Source organism: Oncorhynchus keta, chromosome 20, assembly GCF_023373465.1.
Source record: "Oncorhynchus keta strain PuntledgeMale-10-30-2019 chromosome 20, Oket_V2, whole genome shotgun sequence".
NCBI classification, from domain to species: domain Eukaryota; kingdom Metazoa; phylum Chordata; class Actinopteri; order Salmoniformes; family Salmonidae; genus Oncorhynchus; species Oncorhynchus keta.
Genome location: NC_068440.1, coordinates 13,470,024 through 13,492,850, shown reverse-complemented (window position 1 = coordinate 13,492,850; position 22,827 = coordinate 13,470,024). Strand labels below are relative to the sequence as shown.

The following is a 22,827-nucleotide window of genomic DNA, read 5'->3' as shown; positions in this document are numbered from 1 at the left end:
AACCATTTGATTAATCAGCATTATTCTGTTAGTTGAGTGGACTTCAAAAATACAACAATCTGAGCTAATGTTTAAGTGTGTTTACTCAACAATCTCTGCTTGAAGTGAAATCAGCTGAATTTGTAAAAGCTTGTTGAAAAACTCAAACCGATGCCATCATTATCATATATCCCAGCATGCTCTCCTGCGGGTTAATTTTCAGAATTGTTTGTTTTAATAACTGTGTTTTTGCATGTACTTTTGATTGGTTGATTCATCTTATGCTACACAAACATAAATAACATACATTTTTCGAAACTTATCCAATCTGTTAGTAGTTGGACTTTTCTGAGATAGTTTATATGATTTAGGTAGTCTCAATAATAAATCTTCCCTACCCTGCAGTCATTCTGAATGCAGGTTGCGTGTGATTAAAAGTTTCAGTTGTTGGATATCCTCACTCTGTCTGGATTCCAATAGGGATTACACATCACTGCAAGCCAGCATAATGTGATTTGTAGGTTTGATGTGGCCTGTAAATTAGGAGTTTCAGACTTCTGTGTTAGGGTCTAATTAGGCCCTCAGTGAAAGGCCTTATGATTTATGTAATGTATTGTCATAAAGAGTTGGATTTTAAAGATAACATATTCACTTAGACACTCACTTGGTGAAGGCTACGGTACTGAAAACCATTGAACACAACAACCATGTTTCTGTCGCTAACAAAGACAGCCATGGGTGGTAATTACAATTCACTCGAAAGGCTGGGAAATATGAACATTTCTCTGGGAAATATGCAAATAAAGTAGAATATATTCTCAAGTTAAATTATATGTTCACTCAACCAAAATTTCAAAGTCGAGTGAACAAATTTTGAGCAACCTCACAATCCTGTTGCAGCTGGTTGTCTTATAATTGTAGGTTGAATCAACAATTCCATTTTTTTTTTACAATGCAGTTAAACAAGAGGCCCACCGATATCTACCCCAGGTTTCCACTTGGCTGGTCGCCACTGGGGTTATCAGACTCTGCCTCACCGCTTGCCCTGACCCTCCGACATGCCAGGCGGTCCAGGGCCCTCGGGGAGATGTTCTGCGATCGGCAGCAGCAGTGGACCACATCAGCCAGATCGGCCCGGAAGGAGGGTGTGAAAAAGCCGTATATCACTGGGTCGCAGCATGTGTTGAGGTTGCCGAAGACGAAAAGGGCGTGGTGGACATACTCGGGCGTCTCCTGAAGCATGGCCGGCTGGAACCAGTACCAGATACCCAGGAGGTAGTAGGGCGTCCAGCAGATCACGAAGGAAGCCACGATCACGATGGTCATCTTCAGGGTCTTCATTCGGGCCTTGGGGATCATGTCTGTGCCACTTCGCCTCAGGCATGGCACCCCACCTGGAGTGATTTCAGACATACACAGTTTGTGAGGAGAAATGGAATAGTACTATGCAAATTGAAGGTTGTGATGCCCTGAGTCTTCCTGACCATGTGACCTGACCAGGACCTGCCTCTGTTTGATTGATTAATTTGTCCGAGATGTACAAAAATATGAGATTTTTCTGATCAGACAGTAACACATTTTGGCCCTAAATATGACAAGTATGTGTTGTCAAAATGTTCAATAGTCATCAATGGGAGCAAAGAATGAAGTATGCAGTCTCTTCACCTTTTACACTAACACACACACACACACAAACACACACAAACACACACAAACACACACACACACAAACACACACACACACCTTTGCCTTTGTGCATCTGACGGCTGATCTCGATGAGGATGCGGGTGTAGCAGAAGCTCATTACTAACAGGGGGAACACATAAAGCGTGACAAAGTGGAACATGTTGTAGACCGTCTCTTGCCAGCGATGGTGGAAGCTTCCATGCGTCACACACTGAGTGAATTCCACTCCCTCTGCTTTGATTGCTCGAAAGATGAACAGCTATGAGAGAAAGAGAGACAAAGGGGCAGTGAGAAATCATGATAACGGTATATCAATCAATCAATAAAATGTATCATCTCGAAGCCCTTTTGACTCTAACAGTTGTCGCAAAGGTATTTAAAGTAAACTGGACCTATGCATACTAAAGCACAGTGGCAAGGAAAATCTCCCTAGAGGGAAGAAACCTAGAGACAAATGAGATTCAGGGCTCAATTCAATCGAGATAGAGTGATTGAAATTTAAAGGCAATGTTTCTGCATCCTTGGAGACTGCATTCACAGTAAACGCTGCCTATGCTGGCTCAATCAGAAATTACTTTAAAATTTCAATAGCGCTATAGCGCTGAACTGCTGCGATACGGATTGAATCAAGCCCTCAGAGGGTGGTGCCCATTCTCTGGCTGTACTGGGTAGAGGATATGTAGCACCCATCAGAAATAAAGGAAGAGTAATTCTGTCTGTAATAAAGCCCCTTTGTGGGGAAAAACTCATTTTGATTGGCTGGGCCTGGCTCCCCCGTGCATGCGCCCATGCCCAGTTATGTGAAATCCATAAATTAGCCTAATGAATTTATTTAAATGAACTGATTTCCTTATATGAACTGTAACTCAGTAACATTTTGGCGTTTATATTTTTGTTCAGTCAGTGGAGTGAATAAAAGTATAATTACAAAGGAATGACGCACATGCAGCAGCCTTTTCACAAATTTATTACAAAATCAAACTATTCTAATCTGTTAGAATGATGATTCCTTTCAATACAGTTTCTGCACCAGAGGTGATATGATATAGTAGTGTTATGATACACTACATGAATGAAAGTTTGTGGACACCTGCTCGTTGAACATCTCATCCAAAATCAGGGGTATTACTAAGGAGTTGGTCCCCCCATTGCTGCTATAACAGCCTTCACTCTTCTGGGAAGGATTTTCACAAGATGTTGGAACATTTCTGTGGGGACTTGGTTCCATTCAGCCACAAGAGCTCTAGTGAGGTTGTGCACTGATGTTGGGCGATTAGGCTTGGCTCGCAGTCGGCGTTCCAATTCATCCCAAAGGTTTTCGATGGGGTTGAAGTCAGGGCTCTGTGCAACTTCTTCCACACTGATCTCGACAAACCATTTCTGTATGGACCTCACTTTGTGCACGGGGGCATTGTGATGCTGAAACAGGAAAGGGTCTTCCCCAAACTTTTGCCACAAAGTTGGAAGCACAGAATTGTCGAGAATGTCATTGTATAGTGTAGTGTTAAGGTTTCCCTTCACTGGAACTAAGGGGCCTAGCCCGAACCACGAAAAACAGTCCCAGACCATTATTCCGCCTCCATCAAACATTATAGTTGGCATTATGCATTATGGCAGGTTGTGTTCTCCTCCACCAATTCTCAGTAATTAATTTGATTAATGACAGACTGTCATACACTCCACTTCTTCTTGCTAGCTGTTTTCCACTTCCTCCAGCACTAGTACACACATTGTCACACCCTGATCTGTTTCACCTGTCTTCTGCTTGTCTCGATCCTCCACCAGGTGGCTCCTATTTTTCCCCATTATCCCCTGTGTATTTATACCTGCGTTTTCGGTTTGTTCGTTGCCTGACTCGGACCAGCTCTGCAACACTCTCCCTCCAAGGAGCCACCATTGGAAGACATGAGGAGTTACTTCATAACCTTGTGGAGAGAAACGAACCTGCCGGGCGTTTCTCTCCCAGTGCTCCCTAATCTTCGAGCTATAGCCCTCTATGTTTCCTTCGGATCGTTTGAAGATAGCGTATCTTATAATGCTGATGTCCGGGAGGGGGCTCGCATAGGCTACGGCAGTGTGGGAGCAGCAATCCACCGTTTGTCTTAGTCTGGTGGATTTCATGGAGGAGGTAAAGAAGGTGTTCGATTTTCCGGTATCCGGGAGTGAGGCTACTTTGGCTGCGTCAAGATTCCCGTAGTGTGGCAGACTACGCGGTAGATTTTCACACGTTGGCCATCGACTGTGCCTGGAACCTGGAGTGCCTGTTCGAAACCTTCCTTCACAGACTATTGGAGGGAATTAAAGATGAGCTCGCAGCCCGGGAGCTGCCCATGGACCTCGGCTCCCTCATAGCCTTGACCATTAGGATCAATGGGCGGTTACGGGAATGCAGCAGGGAGAGGTCTGTTCCTGGCCACACACACTTGTTCACGGGTTCCCCCTCGCCTCCGAAGAATCCCGGAACTCCCCAATGCCTGCATTCCCTCGGGAATCATCGAGGACTGTCGACTCATCTTCACCGGAGCCCATGCAACTGAGCATGGCTAGATTGTCTCCTGAGGAATGTTTACGCAGACTGAGCTCCAAAAGTTGTATTGTGGTACTTCAGGACATTACATATCCACCTGTCCAATAAAATACCAGGCTCATCAGTACAGTAGGTATGAGTACGCTGGTGGGCCATACAGGGAGTCTCCCATCTCCCATTACTCATACTCCTCTCCATGCTATCCTGCTGTGGGGTGACCAGTCTAAATCTCTCCGGGTGCTCATGGTCTCTGGGGCTGATGGGAGCTTTATGAATGCTACCCTGGTGTCAGAGCTGGGCCTCTCCACACAACCCCTCTCCATTCCCATGGAAGCCAGAGCTGGACGGATGCTCTATTGGCAGGGTCACTGACAGTACTGTTCCCATCAGCCTGCGAGTGTCAGGTCACCACAGTGGTTGTGGTTCTGGCTGCAGGGTTCATTCATGCATCCGCCTCCCCGACTGGCTCAGGGTTCTTCTTTGTCAAGAAGAACGAAAAGGCCCTGCGCCAGTGTATCGACTACCGGGGCCTGAATGACATCACAGTAAAAATACCTTACCCTCTACCACTCCTCTCCTCGGCTTTCGAGCCTCTCCAGCGGGCAACCATTTTCTCAAAGTTGGACCTTTGGAACACCTGGGAAGGAGACGAATGGACGACAGCATTTAACACAGCTAGCAGGCACGATGAGTACCTGGTTATGCCATTCGGACTGACCAACGCTCCCGCAGTATTCCAGGCCCTGGTCAACAACATGCTCCGTAACATGTTGAACAGTTTCGTGTTAGTCTACCTCAAAACATATTTTCCCGTTCGGCTCAAGAGCATGTTCTCCACGTCCAACAAGTCCTCAAGCACCTCCTGGAGAACCAGTTGTTTGTTAAAGATGAGAAATGTGAATCTCTTTTCTGGGATACGTCATCGCTGCAGGGAACATTCAGATGGATCCTAACAAGGTGAGAGCGATGGTGGAGTGGCCCCATCCCACATCGAGAGTGCAGCTTCAACATTTCCTGGGATTTGCACATTTCTACCGGCGCTTCATCGGGGGCTACAGCACGCTGTCTTCCTCCCTCTCTGCAACTCACCTCACCCAAGATTTAGTTCATGTGGTCACAAGCTGCTGACTGGGCATTTTCGGATTCACTACAGCCTCCATCTTAATCCATCCGGACTCATCCCGTCAGCTTGTGTTGGAGGTTGACGCCTCGGACGTTGGAGTGGAGGCCGTCCTGTCCCAGCTTTCTGCCCAGGACCAAAAGCTGCATCCCTGCCCTTTCCTGTCCCGTCGTCTTAATCCCGCTGAGAGGAACTACGACGTGGGAAATAGGGAACTTCATGCAGTCATGATGTTCCTGGAGGAGTGGAGACACTGTCTAGAAGGGGCGGAACATCCATTCTTAGTGTGGACTGGCCATAATAATCTGGAATATCTCTGCACCGCCAAGGGCCTCAACTCAGGCTCGTTGGGATATGTTGTTCACTCGTTAGCCAGGCCCCCTCACGGGTCCGTCTGGGAACGCTGCACCTTGCGAACCAAGTTCTCAATAACCCAGACGAGTGTAGCTGCCAGACAGGAGGTAGGGGGGATGGTCTCTGTGTCAGACAGTGTTGCTGCGGAGTTATGCAAGCGAGAAAGGGCATCAGGCTTCACATTCTTGGATCCAGAGTGGTAGGAGATGGTAAAATTAAAATGAGTGAACAACAGAGTCCAACGAGCCTGAGTTGAGGTTCCTGGCGTCTCCAAGTTCATGGCCGCCTGCACTGTGTGAGTGCAGAATAAGACTCTGCGGCAAGCTGTGGCAGGCCTCCTACAACCACTCCCTATTCCTCACCGCCCCTGGTCTCATATATCCCTGGACTTTGTCACTGGTTTCCCTCCATCTAATGGCAACATCACCATCCTTATGGTAGTGGATATGTTTTCCAAAGCCGCCTATTTCATTTTACTCTCAGCCAAGGAGACGGCCCAGCTATTGGTTCAGCATGTCTTCCGGATCCATGGACTTCTGGTTGACATGGTCTCTGATCGTGGTCCTCAGTTCTCGTCCCGATTCTGGAAGGCGTTCTGCACCCTCATTGGGTCATCGGCCAGCCTGTCCTCAAGGGTTTTATCCCCACTCTAACGGACAGTCGGAGAGAGCCTATCTGGACCTGGAGACGATTCTTCGTTGCCTCGTCTCTGCCAACCCCACCACCTGGAATCAGCAACTTGTGTGGAGTACACCCGCAACACCCTTCCCTGCTAGGCCACTGGTCTCTCGCCCTTCGAGTCTTCCTTGGGTTTACCAGCCTCCGCTCTTCCCTGAGTAAGAGGAAAAAGTCAGCATATCCTCTGCCCAGATGTTCGTCCACCACTTTCGGCATGCCTGGAAGAGAGCCCGTCCACTCTTCAACCACCTCCATGTACGGGAGACAGGCGGACCACCACTGGACCCCGCTTCCCCGCTATCATTTCGGGCAGAGAGTATGGCTCTCCACTCAGGATCTGCCCCTCTGGGTTGAGTCCTGTAAACTTCCCCTGCTTTATCGGCCCTTTCCCAATCTCTAAAATACTTAGCCCCACTGCTGTTGGTCTTCTGGTCTTCTACCAGAGTGTTTACTGTTTCTCCTGTTCTCAAGTTCTTGTTTTCGAGTCTTCCCGGTTCTGACCTTTCTGCCTGTCCTGAGCCTGCATGCCATTCTATCCCTGGGTCATATCCTGAGGTGTGACACATCAATGTTAATTAGCATATTTTCTCTGGCTTTGTCAGCTCTTCAGACACCTCTATCAGACACACTAATCTCCTATAATTACACACAACACAATGGCACAGTGAACCAGATGACAATAACTTCCCTTCCCTTGTAACACATTCCATCATAATTTCCTCATATCTATAGCTATCATAGCAGGGAAAAGTTGGTGACATAATTTATCATCATGACATATGATTGTAAATTGGTTTTCTGGTTGTAGAAACGTCAGAGATATTACACCTAGGTAAATGTTTCTTTCTGGGCTAGTTTAAAAATAGTATACAACCATGACGTCGGAATAACTTCACTGCAACCAGTTTTGCCAGCTGGGATAGCTTCACTTCACTATTGTATTTTTGGCACTGTTTTTGATGAGGCTGTTTGCCAATGTCCTGCTGTATTGAAGTGCTAATTAAATCGGCCTGCAGTTACCTCCCGCTGGGCACGTCATTTCAACGTCTACTTTGGATTTACATTTGGTAGAGTTGTCAACAAACATGAATTCAACTAAAAAAAAAGACCATATCATTGGATTTAGGTTAAAAGTTGGGTGAAAAAAATACGAATCCAATCCGTTTCCCACATTGAGTCAACATCATCACATCTCTAAATGACGTGGAAACAACGTTTATTCAACCATGCTTTGTGCTGTATTCCTTTAACCGCTTGCCATCTCCACCAAGTCATTGGTCAATTAGTACGCATGAACAAGGAAACACTCAAAATGAGATGGCTTCAGTCGGCACATATCTACTTGATTATCATAATGTAAAGTGAGTGCGTGTGTGCCTGCGTGTGTGCGTGCGTGAGTGCTTAGTAAATCAGATGGACTCTTCACAGCCGCAGTCAACAGTGCTGTGTTTAGTCACCATAAGATGGGTTGCCGTAATTTCTTAACCAGGAACATGCATTTGCTGTAGAATGACCATCCATGTCAAGCGTGTGGTTGGGAAAGGGGGCATATTGATCTGTCCACAACTCACCACCAAACCTCCTGTCTTAAGCTGTATAACATCTGTCCCTTCTCCACGTTCGACTGGCTCCCCCGCCTTGTGTCTCTCCCTCTGTCCCTCTTCCTACAGCAGAAGTTCTGTGTTTTTCCCTTCTTCCTGTTCATTTGGAACACCAGTTACTGACTAGCACCTCAAAGGTCGCATCCACTTACAGCCAGAAAGGTCACCTCTACGAGACTCTGACATTAAGGGGATTGGATTTGTGGAAACTCTCTCTCTGTGACAGTAAAAACAAGGAGGGAACACTCAGGTATCCTTCCCAGCATGGTTAGATTTCTATTTTTATCTTCGTGCAGTGTAAGGAGACCTTCAACTATGAACTGTAATTGATGGAGTGTCCAAAGTACTGTACGTCCGACTACAAATTGATCTGTGAGCATGGAATAAAATCTACTCCCACATTTTTAAAAATTCAAATCAAATTCAGTGCTTATTGCCATGAAATACGATCAATTCTAAATTATTATAAATAAATTATTTGAATATGAGTAAAATTGCATAAATCCACATGCTTTGTTTCTAAAGACCAATTGACAATACATCTCATATTTTTGGATATACAGTACTTACATTTGAGTGAACACAATCTCTTTCTCCCTCCCTGCCTTCTCTCTCTCCCTACTTGTCATGGTGGGTAAGGCTTATGTCATTCACAGCCCTACTGTTTGGATTGAGGTGGGACTATTATCAATATACAGGTGACCTCCTGAGCCAATTTGACCATTTTATTTGATCATAGCAACACTTTGTTGCCAAGCTGACAACTGCTTTAGATGCTTCCATTTCTAAGCCATTCAACTCACATTACTAATGCCATCAATAAAGAGCTGGTGTGCTTGTCCTATAGAATTCAAGTTGAATACACTGAATGCTCTCTATTTTACTGAGAGATTATTTCCTAACAATGCACCACCCACCTACCCATAGGACTTAATTTGATTGGCAGATCACTGACAGTATGCTCTATTGTGTGAGGAATACAGTGAACAACTTAAGCTCGATTGCTGCCCTGCAGTCTTACAAGCCAAGAATCCAAACAGAATAGCGCTCCATTTCACTATTGCTCCAATACACTGATTCATTCTGGACCTGTTCCATTAGAAGGGCACTTGGACCGGCTAGAGACTATTCCTCTAAGAAAATATAGGAATGTTTAGACTACAACTCACGTGGACAAATGTTGCCCAACAAAATATTTTTGTTGGGCAACATTTGTGGATGGTGATCCTGTTATCGACCGATTTGTTATGCATAAACGTTACAGACATAGGCACAAATGATTCATTGAATGCGTGCGTGCGCAAGGGGATTCAGTGAAGGGAAACCATAATGAAATGGAGTGATAATCAGTGTGGATAGCAGGATAGTAACATATATCTCAAGTGGACCACTGACTTCCTAACATAAGAGAGAAATACAAGGCTTACTAATGAATATCCATGTTGTTATGTTGTAGTCTGAGAACAATGTAGTGGCTACCATATGTACACCCACCTGTGGGGAGGCCAGGAGCAAGCTGAGGACCCAGGCAACCAGCAGCATCCTCTTGTTCCTGCGTCCGGCGTCCAGCGCATCCAGCGGATGCAGAATAGCATGGTGGCGATCCAGGCTGACCACCACCAGGATGAAGGCAGACGAGTGCATGGCAAACAGCTTGAGGAAGCACAGCAGCTTGCACATGGCATCACCAGCGTACCACTGTACGGTGACGTTCCACGCTGCATCCAGCGGCATCACCACAAACGTCATCACCAGGTCTGCAGAGGCCAGGCTGGCAATGAGTGGACGGAGATGGGCGGCCAGGCGGCGCCCGCGGCCCAGTGCCACGCTGAACAGCACAGAGAGGTTGGAGAAGGCAGCGAACACAAAGAGGACCATGGTGGCGGCCACGCGGACGCGGGCAGCGGCGGTGAAGGTGGGAGCCTCCCAGTCCATGAATGATGGAGGGAGGGAGGAGTTAAAAGAGGAGTTCACTACTGGGAACATTGGAGTCGCCGATGACATCCTGTCATCCGACATCCTAGGAGGAAGAAGGGAATAAAATCATTATCCTTATCGTCATCATATCCTCATCATCATAATAGTTTTCATTTGTAATGAGCTTTTCATAGGAAGAAATCACTGTACAAAGTGATTCACTTTAATTGATTTGGTTTATCTGAAAGGGACAATGCACATTAGTCAACATTTCTATAAATGTGCCAGATTTAGCCAGCCGGATCATTTTCTACGGCTCTAAGTGAAAACATTAATTAATGTAACATTGGCCCAACAAGGACAACATTCTCTTGGCACTAATAATTCATTTAGGATGATGAATATAGGAGCACAGGCACACTGCCAGCTTACTGTCTTAGTGCAGTTTCAGCCTCCTAAAGCTGATATATACGGTTTGGCAGCTGATAAATGGTTTGGCAGCTGATAACGGTTTGGCAGCTGATATACAGTTTGCCAGCTGATAAACGGTTTGGCAGATGATATACAGTTTGCCAGCTGATATACGGTTTGGCAGCAGATGAACAGTTTGGCAGCTGATAAATAGTTTGGCAGATGATATACAGTTTGCCAGCTGATATACGGTTTGGCAGCTGATGAACAGTTTGGCAGCTGATATACGGTTTGGCAGATGATATACGGTTTGGCAGATGATATACAGTTTGCCAGCTGATAAACGGTTTGGCAGCAGATATACAGTTTAGCAGATGATATATAGAGTTTAGCAGATGATATACAGTTTGGCAGATGAGAAACAGTTTGCCAACTGATAAACGGTTTGGCAGCAGATATACAGTTTAGCAGATGATATACAGTTTAGCAGAGGATATACAGTTTGGCAGATGATATACAGTTTGGCAGATGATATACAGTTTGCCAGCTGATATACGGTTTGGCAGCAGATATACAGTTTGCCAGTGTATTCCTTTGCAGCTGCAAAGGAAACTAATGATGGGTCCGTTATTTTGACCTCAGTAATATTCCTTAAAACCTGCAGTATTTTAAATTATGAAAAAGCTTTATAGCTAAGGCAATATAGATAATCCAGTATAGATAATAGGTTATAGATGGGACACCAACTGCTAAGCTAATGGTGGATCAATTATTTTCTCTTCAGTAATGTTCCATTTAACAACACCCATCTTAATTTCTGAATTAGACAGGTTCAACAGGTCATACATACAGTACCAGTTTGGACACACCTACTTATTCAAGGTTTTTCTTTATTTGTACTATTTTCTACATTGTAGAATAATAGTGAAGACATCAAAACTATGAAATAACACATGGAATCATGTAGTAACCAAAAAACTGTTAAACAAATCATTGTATATTTATATTATTCAAAGTAGCCACCCTTTGCATTGATGGCAGCTTTGCACACTCTTGGCATTCTCTCAACCAGCTTCACCTGGAATGCTTTTCCAGCAGTCTTGAAGGAGTTCCCACATATGCTGAGCAGTTGCTGGCTGCTTTTCCTTTGCTCTGCGGTACAACTCATACCAAACCATCTCAATTGGGTTGAGGTTGGGTGATTGTGGAGGCCAGGTCATCTGATGCAGCACTCCATCACTCTCCTTCTTGGTCAAATAGCCCTTACATAGCCTGGAGGTGTGTTGGGTGATTGTCCTGTTGAAAAACAATTGATAGTCGCACTAAGCGCAAACCAGATGGTATGGTTTATTGCTGGAGAATGCTGTGGTAGCCATGCTGGTTAAGTGTGCATTGAACTCTAAATAAATCACAGACAGTGTCACCAGCAAAGCACCCTCACAACACGACAATGGGCCTCAGGATCTCATCACCGTATCTCTGTGCATTCAAATTGCCATTGATAAAATGCAAATGTATTCATTGTCTGTAGCTTATGCCTGCCCATACCATAACCCCACTGCCAAGGTTGACATCAGCAAAACGCTGCCATCTGCCCGATACAGTTGAAACCGGTATTCATCTGTGAAGAGCACATTTCTCCAGCTTGCTAGGGGCCATCGAAGGTGAGCATTTGCCCACTAAAGTCTGTTACAATGCTGAACTGCAGTCAGGTCAAGACCCTGTTGAGGATGACGAGCATAAAGATGAGCTTCCCTGAGACAGTTTCTAACAGAAATTTGGTTGTGCAAACCAACAGTTTCATCAGCTGTCCGGGTGGCTCGTCTCAAATGATCCCGTAGGCGAAGAAGCCGGATGTGGAGGTCATGGGCTGGCGTGGTTACACTTGGTCTACGGTTGTGAGAAATTAACATTCTATTTTCTGGCAATATCTCTGGTGGACATTCCTGCAGTCAGCATGCCAATTGCACGCTCCCCCAGCACAAGGTGCACCTGTGTAATGAGCATGCTTTTTGATCAGCTTCTTGATATGCTACACCTGTCGTGCTACACCTGTCATGTGGATGGATTATCTTGGCAAAGGACAAATGCTCATTAACAGAGATGTAAACAAATTTGTGCACAAAATGTGATAGAAATAAGGTTTTTGTGCATATAGTGCTGGGTTTTTCATGCGCAACAGTTTTCCATGTGCATCAAGATTGGTCAACCACCCAAAGGACATCCAGGCAACTTGACACAGCTGTGGGAAGAATTGGAAGAATGGAGGGGATGGCTGCCATTTTACCTGCTCCTAACAAACTATGCTATTTTGTTTGTTTTTTTGCGTTGTAACTTATTTTTTACTTATTTTGTACAGAATTTTGCTGCTACCGTCACTTAGGACCAAAAAAGACTTCTGGACATCAGAATAGCGATTACTCACCTCGAACTGGACGAAGATGTTTTCTTTAACGAGTATCGACGAGAAGCATATACTGCTTTCTCGGGAACGGGCCCTAATCCCCATCATTTGATTGAAGAAAAGAAGGATAAAAAGGGGAGCGGAGGACTTGCTGCCTTCTGAGAAATCGTAGGCGAGTGAGTCAACCCCCTACACCATCAGTCCTATTAGCCAACGTGCAATTATTGGATAACAAAATGGATGAGCTCCAATCAAGACAATCCTACCAACGGTACATTAAAAACTGTAATATCTTATGTTTCACCGAGTCGTGGCTGAATGACGACATGGATAACATACAGCTGGCAGGGTTTTTGGTCCTTCAGCAAGATAGAACAGCTGGCCCCGGTAAGACAAGGAGTGGAGGTCTGTGTCTATTTGTAAATAACAGCTTAGTGCACGACATCTAATAGTAAGGGAGTCTCAAGGTTTTGCTCGTCTGAGGTAGAGTATCTCATAATAAACTGTAGACCACATTATTTACAAAGAGAGTTTTCATCTATATTTTTCGTAGCTGTCTATTTACCACCACAAACTGATGCTGGAACTAAAACTCACCGAGCTGTATAGGGGCATAAGCAAGTTGGAAAATACTCATCCAAAGGCTGAGCTCTTAGTGGTAGGGGACTTTAATGCAGGGAAACTTACATCTGTTTTACCTAATTTCAACTAGCATGTTAAATGTGCAACCTGAGGGAAAAAAACTCTAGACCACCTTTACTCCACACACAGAGACACATACAAAGCTCTCCCTCGCCCTCCATTTGGCAAATCTTACCATAACTGTATCCTCCCGATTCCTGCTTACAAGCAAAAACTAAAACAGGAAGTACCAGTGACTCGCTCAATAAGGAAGTGGTCAGAGGATGCAGATGCTAAGCTACAGGACTGTTTTTCTAGCACAGACTGGAATACGTTCTGGGATTCTTCCTAGGGCACAGAGGAGTTCACCACATCAGTCACTGGCTTCATCAATATGTGCATTGATGACGTCGTCCCCACAGTGACCGTACAATTGTAACCCAGCTAGAGCTGCCACTTTCAAGGAGCGGGACTCTAACCTGGACGCTGATAAGAAATCCCACTATGTCCACCGACGAAACATCAAACAGGCAAAGCGTCAATACTAGACTGAGACTGAATCGTACTACACCGGCTCTGATGCTAGTCGGATGTGGCAGAGCTGGCAAACTATGACGGACTACAAAGGGAAGCACAGCCACGAGCTGCCTAGTGACAAGAGCCTACCAGACGAGCTAAATAACTTCTATGCTCGCTTCGAGGCAAGCAACATTGAAGCAAGCATGAGAGCATTAGCTGTTCCGGACGACTGTGTGATCACGCTATCTGTAGCCGATGTGAGTAAGACCTTTTAACCCGTCAACATTCACAAGGCTGAAGGGCTAGAGGCATTACCAAGACATTTCAACCTGTCCCTGACCGAGTCTGTAATACCAACATGTTTCAATCGGACCACCATAGTCCCTGTGCCCAAGACCAACAAGGTAGCCTGCCTAAAAGACTATTGATCCATAGCACTCACGTTTGTAAGCATGAAGTGGTTTGAAAGGCTGGTCATGGCTCACATCAACACCATTATCCTAGAAACCCTAGACCCAGTCCAATTTGCATACCACCCAAACAGATCCACCTATGATGCTATCTCTATTGCACTCCAAACTGCCCTTTCCCACCTGGACAAAAGGAACACCTACGTGAGAATGCTATTAATTGACTACAGCTCAGCGTTCAACACCATAGTGCCCTCAAAGCTTATCACTAAGCTAAGGACACTGGGACTAAACTTCTCCCTCTGGAACTGGATCCTGGACTTCCTGACAGGCCGCCCCCAGTTGGTAAGGGTATGTAACAACAGTTATTTCAAACTGATCCTCAACACAGGGGCCCTGTGTTGAGGATGTGCAGGGCAACAGAAGACGAACAGCAGAGGAGATAAGAATCTTGGAGATGGGGAAAGGGCCAATAAATGTGGGGAAAGTTTGTGGGACTCCACCCGGAGGGGCAGATCTCGAGTGGACAGCCATACCCTCTGCCCTAGACGATAGTGGGGAGCCGGGGTCCGGTGGCAGTCCGCTTGTCATCGAGAACTGGAGGTGGTCTTGAGGAGAGCCGACCGGGCTCTCTTCCAGGCACGACGACAGTGGCGGATGAATATCTGGGCCAAGGATATTCCGTCCTCTTCCTCTTGCTTCGGGAAGAGCAGGGGCCGATAATCCAGGGAACACTCAAAATGCGAGAGACCAGTGGCAGAGCAGGGGATGGTGTTGCGGGCGTATTCAACCCACACGGGTTGCTGGCTCCAGGTGGTGGGGTTGGCGGAGACAAGGCAGCAAAGAGTCGTCTCCAGGTCTTGATTGGCACGCTCCGACTGGCCATTAAACTGAGGGTGGAACCCTTGAGGAGAGGCTGGCCGACGACCCAATGAGTGTACAGAATGCCTTCCAGAACCGGGACGAGAACTGAGGACTCTGGTCAGAGACCATGTCCACTAGGAGTCCATGGATCCGGAAGACGTGCTGCACCATGAGCTGGGCCGTCTCTTTGGCAGTGGGTAGCTTGGGGAGAGGAATGAAATGGGCGGCTTTGGAAAATGATCCACTACTGTCAGGGTGACGGTGTTGCAATCAGACGGGGGAGAGGAGAGGGAGAAGTTAAACTGGGTGAAAAGCAGGGCCCCCTAGCTTGCCCTATGAGACACTTGTTGGTGCGGAGATATTCTAAGTTCTTGTGATTTGTCCACACAATGAAAGGATGTTCTGCGCCCTCCAACCAGTGCCTCCACTCCTCCAACGCCATTTTCACCACGAGAAGCTCACGATTCCCCACATCGTAATTCCTCTCCGTGGTGTTAAGACGATGGGAGAAGAAGGTGTAGGGATGTAACTTGAGGTCCAGGGCAGAACACTGGGACAGAACAGCCCCCAGTCCGACAAGCGTTGGCCTCCACCACGAACTGACAGGATGGGTCAGGATACACCAATATGTGAGCTGTGGTGAAGCGGTGCTTGAGGTCCCGGAAAACCCAGTCAGCAGCTGGGGAACACGTGAATGGAACCTTGGGAGAGGTGCGTGCAGACAGTGGGGAAGCCAGGTTGCTGTAACCCTGGATAAAGTGTCGATAAAAGTTGGCAAATCCCAAGAAATGTTGCAGCTGCACTCTGGACATAGGCTGGGACCAATCCACCACCACTCTTACCTTTCTGGGATCCATCTGTACATTCCCCACAGTGATGATGTAACCAAAGAAGGGCAAGGTGGAGCGATGGAATTCACACTTCTCCGCTTTCACAAAGAGCTGATACTCCAGGAGCCGCTGGAGGATCTATCGGAAGTGGAGCACGTGTTCTTGGGCTGAGCGGGAGAAAACAAGGATGTTGTTGAGATAGACAAAGATGAACCGGTTCAACATGTCACGGAGAACATCATTAGCCAGGGCCTGGAACACAACTGGAGCTTTGGCAAGACTAAATGGCATGACCAGATATTCATAGTGACCGCTGGCCGTGTTGAAGGGAGTCTTCCACTCGTACCCTTCCTTATCCGCACAAGGTGGTAGGCATTCTGCAGGCTCAGCTTGGAGAAAATGGTGGCCCCCTGGAGCGGCTCAAAGGCCGAGGCTATGAGTGGTAGCGGGTAGCGGTTCTTAAAAGTGATGTCATTGAGGCCCCGGTAGACAATGCATGGACGCAGGGTTTTGTCCTTCTCCACAAAAGAGAACCCTGTGCCGGCGGGGGAGGAAGAAAGACAGATACACCCTGCAGCTAGGGAGTTCTCGATGTAGGTCTCCATATCCTTGGTCTCCGGAACCGACAGAGAGTACAGTCATCCCCGAGATGGTGCCTGCGGGAATGGCGGAGAGGTCTGGGGCAACTTTCAAGCCCACATGAAGATGTCCCAGGGCAGTCTGCGCTACCTTTAGGCAATGGGCATGGCAGAACGGGCTACAGTATTACAGACAATGAGGGGATTGTGTTGCTGGAGCCAAGAGAATACCAAAACCACGGGAACCTGAGGAGACTAAATCAGCATGAATTGGATAGCCTCGTTGTGGTTCCTTGACACTCGTAGGTTGATGGGAGTGGTATTGTGGGTGACCCGGCCGATAGAATACCCGTCCAGTGCTCTAACATCCATGGGAATGGAGAGGGGCTGAGTGGGGAGGCCCAGCTGGGACACCAGTGTAGTGTCCATAAAACTCTCATTGACCCCAGAGTCGATGAGTACCCAGAGAGATTTTGACTGGTTCGCCCACAGCAGGATGGCGAGTAAAAGGAAAGGAAAAGTTCTCCGTATGGCCCATCAGAGTACTAGCCCCTAACGGTGAGCCTGATCTTTTAGTGGGCAGGAGGACACAAAATGACCAGTAGTCCCGCGATACAGGCAACCCTTTTTGTGAAGCCTGTGTAAACGTTCGGCTGGAGACAGTCTAGCTCTGCCTAGTTGCATCGAGTAGCCTCGGGTTCGGCAATGGAGACATTGGGGACTTCTGGGATGCCTTGGAAGCGAGGTGGAATCCTCGGGCGGGTGAGTGGAATTGGACCTCCTCTCCTTCCTACGTTCCCGTAGCCTCCTATCGATCCGGATGGTCAAGGCGATGAGCGAGTCGAGATCCAGTGGTAGTTCCCGGGCTGCTAGCTTGTCCTTAACTTCCTCTGATAATCCATGCAGGAACATGTTGAACAGCGATTCCGGGTTCCAGGCACTCAATTTCCAACATGCGGAAAACCACCGCATAGTCTGCCACACTGCGGGAATCTTGCCGAAGCTGGAGTAACTTCCAGGCAGCCTCTCTCCAATGGAGAATCGAAAACCTTCTTCACCTCCGCCACAAACTCTTCCAGACTGAGGCATTTGGCCGACTGTTGTTCCCACACTGCCGTAGCCCAGGCGAGAGCCCTCCCTGGCATCAGCGTGATGACGTACGCTATCTTTGAGCGGTCCAAGGGGAAGGAGGAGGGCTGCAGCTCGAAGATGAGAACACTGAGCGAGAAACGCCAACATGTTTCCGACTCTCCAGCGAAACATTCTGGGGGAGGTAAGCAGGGTTCTCGGGAAACTGGGGTGGCCGCGCTGCTAACAGCCTGGTTACTGAGGGGCTGGGAGGTTACCGTCGTGGTAGGCTGCCTGACAAACAACCCGCGGAATTGCTCCAGCAGTGTGTTCAACGCGCGGTCATGGCATTCGGCCAAGGTCTGGAACCCCTCCATAAAACCACGAAGCATCTCCTTGTGCCTTCCAATGGTGGCTCAGCATTGCAGAACGGACTGGGTCCGTCATGGCCAGTTCGTACTATCACAGCTCAGGAGAAGACCCAGATGCAGACAGTTCGAAGCAACAAAAGGCAGACAAACGACAGGTCAAGAGCAAGCAGAGGTCATTAATCCAGAGCAGAGTCCCGAAAGGTACAGAACGGCAGGCAGGCTCAGGGTCAGGGAGGCAGAATGATCAAAACCTAGAAAACAGGGACTGGGGGAAAAAAATGGAGTTCGACAAGACAACTGGCAACAGACAAACAGAGAACACAGATATAAATACACGGGGGATAATGGGGAAGATGGGCAACACCTGGAGGTGGGTGGAGACAAGCACAAAGACAGGTGAAACATATCAGGGTGAAACATATCAGGGTGTGACAGTAGGAACACTTACAGCAGTCAGCACACTTAAAGCTCCTGGTTGTTTGTACTAAGGGTCCTTCTGTGGCTCAGTTGGTAGAGCATGGCGCTTGTAACGCCAGGGTAGTGGGTTCGATTCCCGGGACCACCCATACGTAGAATGTATGCACACATGACTGTAAGTCGCTTTGGATAAAAGCGTCAGCTAAATGGCATATATTATTATTATTATATATTACTACAGTATATTGGTTAATATAATGTAGGTTTATGTTCCCTGACAGAATGATTGAACCTGTATGTAACTTATTCCTTCTTAGAATAGAAAGAATGTATCACTCCAATTCATGTACTGTAATTCTAATGAATGAGTTCAATTGTAAGTGATGAACTAATTGGGGTTTAAAGACAACCCTCTACGGCTATTGAATACTAGCAAGACAATCATAGTATCAATAAAAGGTTTGTTCATAGTAGGCATGAAACTTGCTACATTGGGTCCAATAAGGAAATATTGGACCAACAGCTTTGAAAGTGTCCACCTATACTATTATCATCTTTTAATGGTACGAGACTAAATAATTTACTCACATTTTCGATAAATGATATAGCTGACTGCAAGGGAGAGTGGGTTGAGTTGAGCAATATGTGTAAGTTGAGACACCATTGTTTTCTAGCAAATCATACACAAAATTCATTATTTGATCAAATATTTAGGAAGAGTTCATCATTTCATGGAATCAGTGAAATAAGAAACCACATTGAAAAAGTGATACGAATGTTAGATCTAAAAATAACAGATTTTCACCAAGTCAAATTAATTTATTGTTTGCCTGTATCTTAACCAAAGTAGATAATTTAAAAATTGTTCTAGAAATCAGTTGGGGTCTCTAAAGCTTCAATGTGAGATCCTAAACCAAGCATGGAAGTGCATCCTTGTAGCTGTGTGGGCTGAAATTTTCAAAATGTTTGGTTTGGGGTTAGTTGATCCAGTCCAATGGTTGAACCAAGGCAAGTTGAGCAAATTCAAGTGTTTTCTATTGAGTTAACAACACAGCCTGGCCTATGGCCTAAGTGTTTAAGTGTTATGCCTGTGTTTTAAAAAATGCTTAAAATGCTTAAAAGGCAAAAGAAAATGAATGTGATTGTGTTGAATTGTGTTTGGGAAATAAAGATCGACATGGTTTTAAAAAGGTAGTGGTAATATTTCATTCAGTACAGAAATCTGTAGGCGGCTGAACTTATCTGGGTATATCATATCTGGGTAAATTGTGCCAAGAGACCACTTTTTGTTGGACATGTTACTAAAATTATGTTACTAAAATGTGTATTTCAAGTAATTTAGACATGAGACAGACAATAAAGATGCATTATTTAATATAGGACCTTTCACTATAGGCTATGGGAATTAGGTTTATCTTTTCTATACGCTGCGCTGCCGCTGTCCATGGTACTGTAGCTCCTCTGCTCAAGGCATGGATAATGTTCCTAAGGCTTTGACAGGCGGACAATTATATAGCAGACAAAAATATATGTAGGCTAGAAATAAGTGATTATCAATGTCAACTCCTTAAGATTTCAAACTCAAAAAAAATAATATTTAAATGTGAGGAAATGCAACGCAAGAGGCAAAAATGACTTAAGGATTCTCTGATTATCAAGACACATGCTTACCCGATTAGTTTGGCACAACACAATTGACCAATTAAATAATTCCAAATAAGTCCGATTAGTCGACTCAAATCCCACGAATTCACTCCTTCCAAATTCTGTCATACAAAAACAGTGAGTTGGGCTTTTTTCTAAACTGTTTGACACAGTGTTTATGTTTCCATCTCCCAAAAACATGAAAAAAGCGTTCACTCTCAAGTGGTCGTGGTCAATGACGGCTCAATTCCTAGTCCTGACAAGTCTGCCACTATATTCCACAGTTGTCCAAACTGACTGTTGTCAAAATATCTCTTTAAGAAATATGAGTTCATGCATTTACAATATAGTGCACTTCCAAACAATTCACACTGTAGTGTAGGCTACTTACACCGAAAGAATAGAAGAGGGTGGGTGTGCATGGCACTGCGACAAAGACCAACCTGGCAGCATAGAGAGGAGCTGTCCGTGCACCAAAGGCTGAAGCGCGACTTTTTAACCATCTCGCGCGAACGTGTTAAAGAACCTCCACATGTCAATCCATATATATCGAAATTCACTATAAAAACAACACATTAAATGAAACATTCAATTCATATGCGATTAATATGGGATTAATATTACACTTTCTTATCAGCAGCAGAGAAAAACGAAACTTAGTTGATTTATTCTGTAAGAAATGTTCAAATCTATTGCCAAAGATTGATAGACTCCAGTACAGTCCGCTATTCGAGATTTATCTCACTGACACAGGCGCCTCCCCTCTTCCCATCCCATCCTCCTCGTCACGCACCAATGACATCTCAGGCAAAACTTCACGTCTGACCTATCAATATTTCACTGCATTGGAAACAGGACCGCCTGCGGTAGCCAAATCATCCTGAAAATTCATAATTCCATATGTCTTTGAGGCAATTATTCTATTTTAGGACTCTTTTTAAGACCATTTTTGTGAAAAGAAAGACATTAATAATTATTTCGATCTAGAAAAATGTGTGAATAGTCTTTTGGCACAGATCTAGGATCTGTTTTTACCCTTCACAAATTCCAACCACTACCATTAGTGTATAATTTTCCATACATTTTTTGAAAAGTGGAGTTGTCAGGAAGGGAGGAATGTGTCCCTTGAGAGGGCAAGAACAAGATGTATGTCAGGAGAAGTGTCGTATTATCATAAGGAGAGGTATACTTGGAATATGGATGAGGAATGGAGGGAAAATGAGAGGCTGAGGAGGTAGAAGAGAGAGAGGGAGGAAGAGGGTGAACTTGAATAGGTGGGAAAATGGGACATGGTTTGTTTTATAGAAGAATGGTAGAAAGTGTAAGTGGAGTGAGCTGTACACCGGATCTAAGACATGAGGAGAAACGGAAGTGTATGAGGGCGAAGTATCGGGGGGTTAGGTGTGGTGAAGTTCTCGGAGCCTGAGACTTGCACCGAAGGTTAGGATTAAGATGAGTCTGTGATGGTTGGAGTGACATTTTTGGCAAAAGTGGACCCTTGCCTTTTGGCTGATCCATTTGTGGTTTCAGGGTGGGTGAAAACAGAATTACGTGATGTGGAATCGGTGAAGGTAACCAAAACTGGTCTTGTGATAATTGTTTGTGTTTCTGCTGGTCAGAGGGAGCAGGCACTCCGCGTCAAAGGAATGTGAGGAAGAGATGTGAATTGTTTTGCTCTCAAGAAAAGGGCACCATTGAAATGAGTGATTACTGGGGTAGCGGTCACAACTGAAGGGGAAGATTCCCGGTGTTTGTGATACTCGTTGTTTGGTTCAACGCAGACAGGGTGGCGTGAGTGGTGAAACAGAAGAGTCGTTGTCTGTTCTTTTGAGTTTTGATGTTGAGTCTTTGCCCGACGAAGTGATGTTAGGATATATAAGTTATCCCGTACAAGCTTTTGTGTCGAATACATTATGCTGTTAGGGGTGTCAAGTTTCTGGGCATGTAGCAGCAGTGTGTAGGAGGGAGATGCCTTATTGTGAGAAGTGTGCAGTAGGGCATGAGACAAAGGAATGTGTAGCATTGAGGAAAGTAGTGGTACGTTTTAATTGTAGGGGTACCTATGGTACTTGGGATCAGAAATGTCCAGTGCGAGAGAGGCCGGTTGAGGTTTCCAGGGTTAGAGTATTGCAGAAGTTGTCGTATGCTGAGGCAGGGAAGAAAGTATAGAAGGATAGGTCAAAGGGGAGGGATCCTGAGAGGAGTGGTCTGAGTAGTAGATCTGTACCAGTATGGAGGGATAGGCCAACAAGTGATATATGCTTCAGTAAGATTGGATTTTTAGCATTTATAGCAATGGTTATCAACTGTACTGCAGGGGTAGAATTTAAGTGGCAGAAAATGGAGGTTGTGGTGGCAGCTACAGAGAAGTATTTGGGTGTACAAGACTTGATGTCAGAGGAGTTACAGGGTGTGTTCAGTGGTGCTGTCCCATCTTTTCAGGCTGTTGGCCTGATGTAGGACCAGATAGATTTAAATAGTGGAGGAGGGTGGTGGGGTTTTAGTGAGTGTAGGGTTAGATGGTATTGTATTTGTTTATTTTCAAGCAAAGTATAAGGGAGTTATACTCCAGTCTAGTAGGCGGTGGTAATACAACATTCTTTGGATGCCAACTGCCATTAAACCTCATCGAAGAATAAGAAGAAGAACATGAGCTAACTAGAAACAGACAGGAAATATATTAATGGCATGATCATAACGAAAGTTATTTAAATTTATGAGGAGACATGCAACGCACAAACGCACAGATTTCATTTTCCTGATTAAAAAGTGATTTCCTCTTTCATTTTCCATCCGCCCTGTAGGTCATTAACAAAATGGCAACTGT

The 22,827-nt window shown here is 45.6% G+C and overlaps 1 protein-coding gene across 1 annotated transcript; it reads right to left on the bottom strand.

Moving 5' to 3' along the window:
• Positions 1 to 15: 15 nt before the first annotated feature.
• On the bottom strand, positions 16 to 20,746 carry LOC118399061 (gonadotropin-releasing hormone II receptor-like). The gene is made up of 4 exons (XM_035794816.2): positions 20,028 to 20,746; positions 9,441 to 9,966; positions 1,724 to 1,925; positions 16 to 1,373 (listed from the first exon to the last, which is right to left on the bottom strand). Exons 2-4 carry the CDS (start codon positions 9,963 to 9,965, stop codon positions 961 to 963), a joined length of 1,140 nt encoding a protein of 379 aa, XP_035650709.1. The 5' UTR covers position 9,966; positions 20,028 to 20,746; the 3' UTR covers positions 16 to 960.
• Between the last annotated feature and the right edge of the window lie 2,081 nt (positions 20,747 to 22,827).

What these genes read in the sequence shown, in the direction of transcription:
- LOC118399061 (XM_035794816.2), bottom strand. Translation starts at nt 9,965, where the DNA reads ATGTCGGATGACAGGATGTCATCGGCGACTCCAATGTTCCCAGTAGTG. An exon ending in TGCTCCTGGCCTCCCCACAG is followed by an intron (nt 1,926 to 9,440) that starts GTGGGTGTACAT and finishes TTTCTCTCATAG; the next exon opens with CTGTTCATCTTTCGAGCAAT. An exon ending in TCAGATGCACAAAGGCAAAG is followed by an intron (nt 1,374 to 1,723) that starts GTGTGTGTGTGT and finishes AAATCACTCCAG; the next exon opens with GTGGGGTGCCATGCCTGAGG.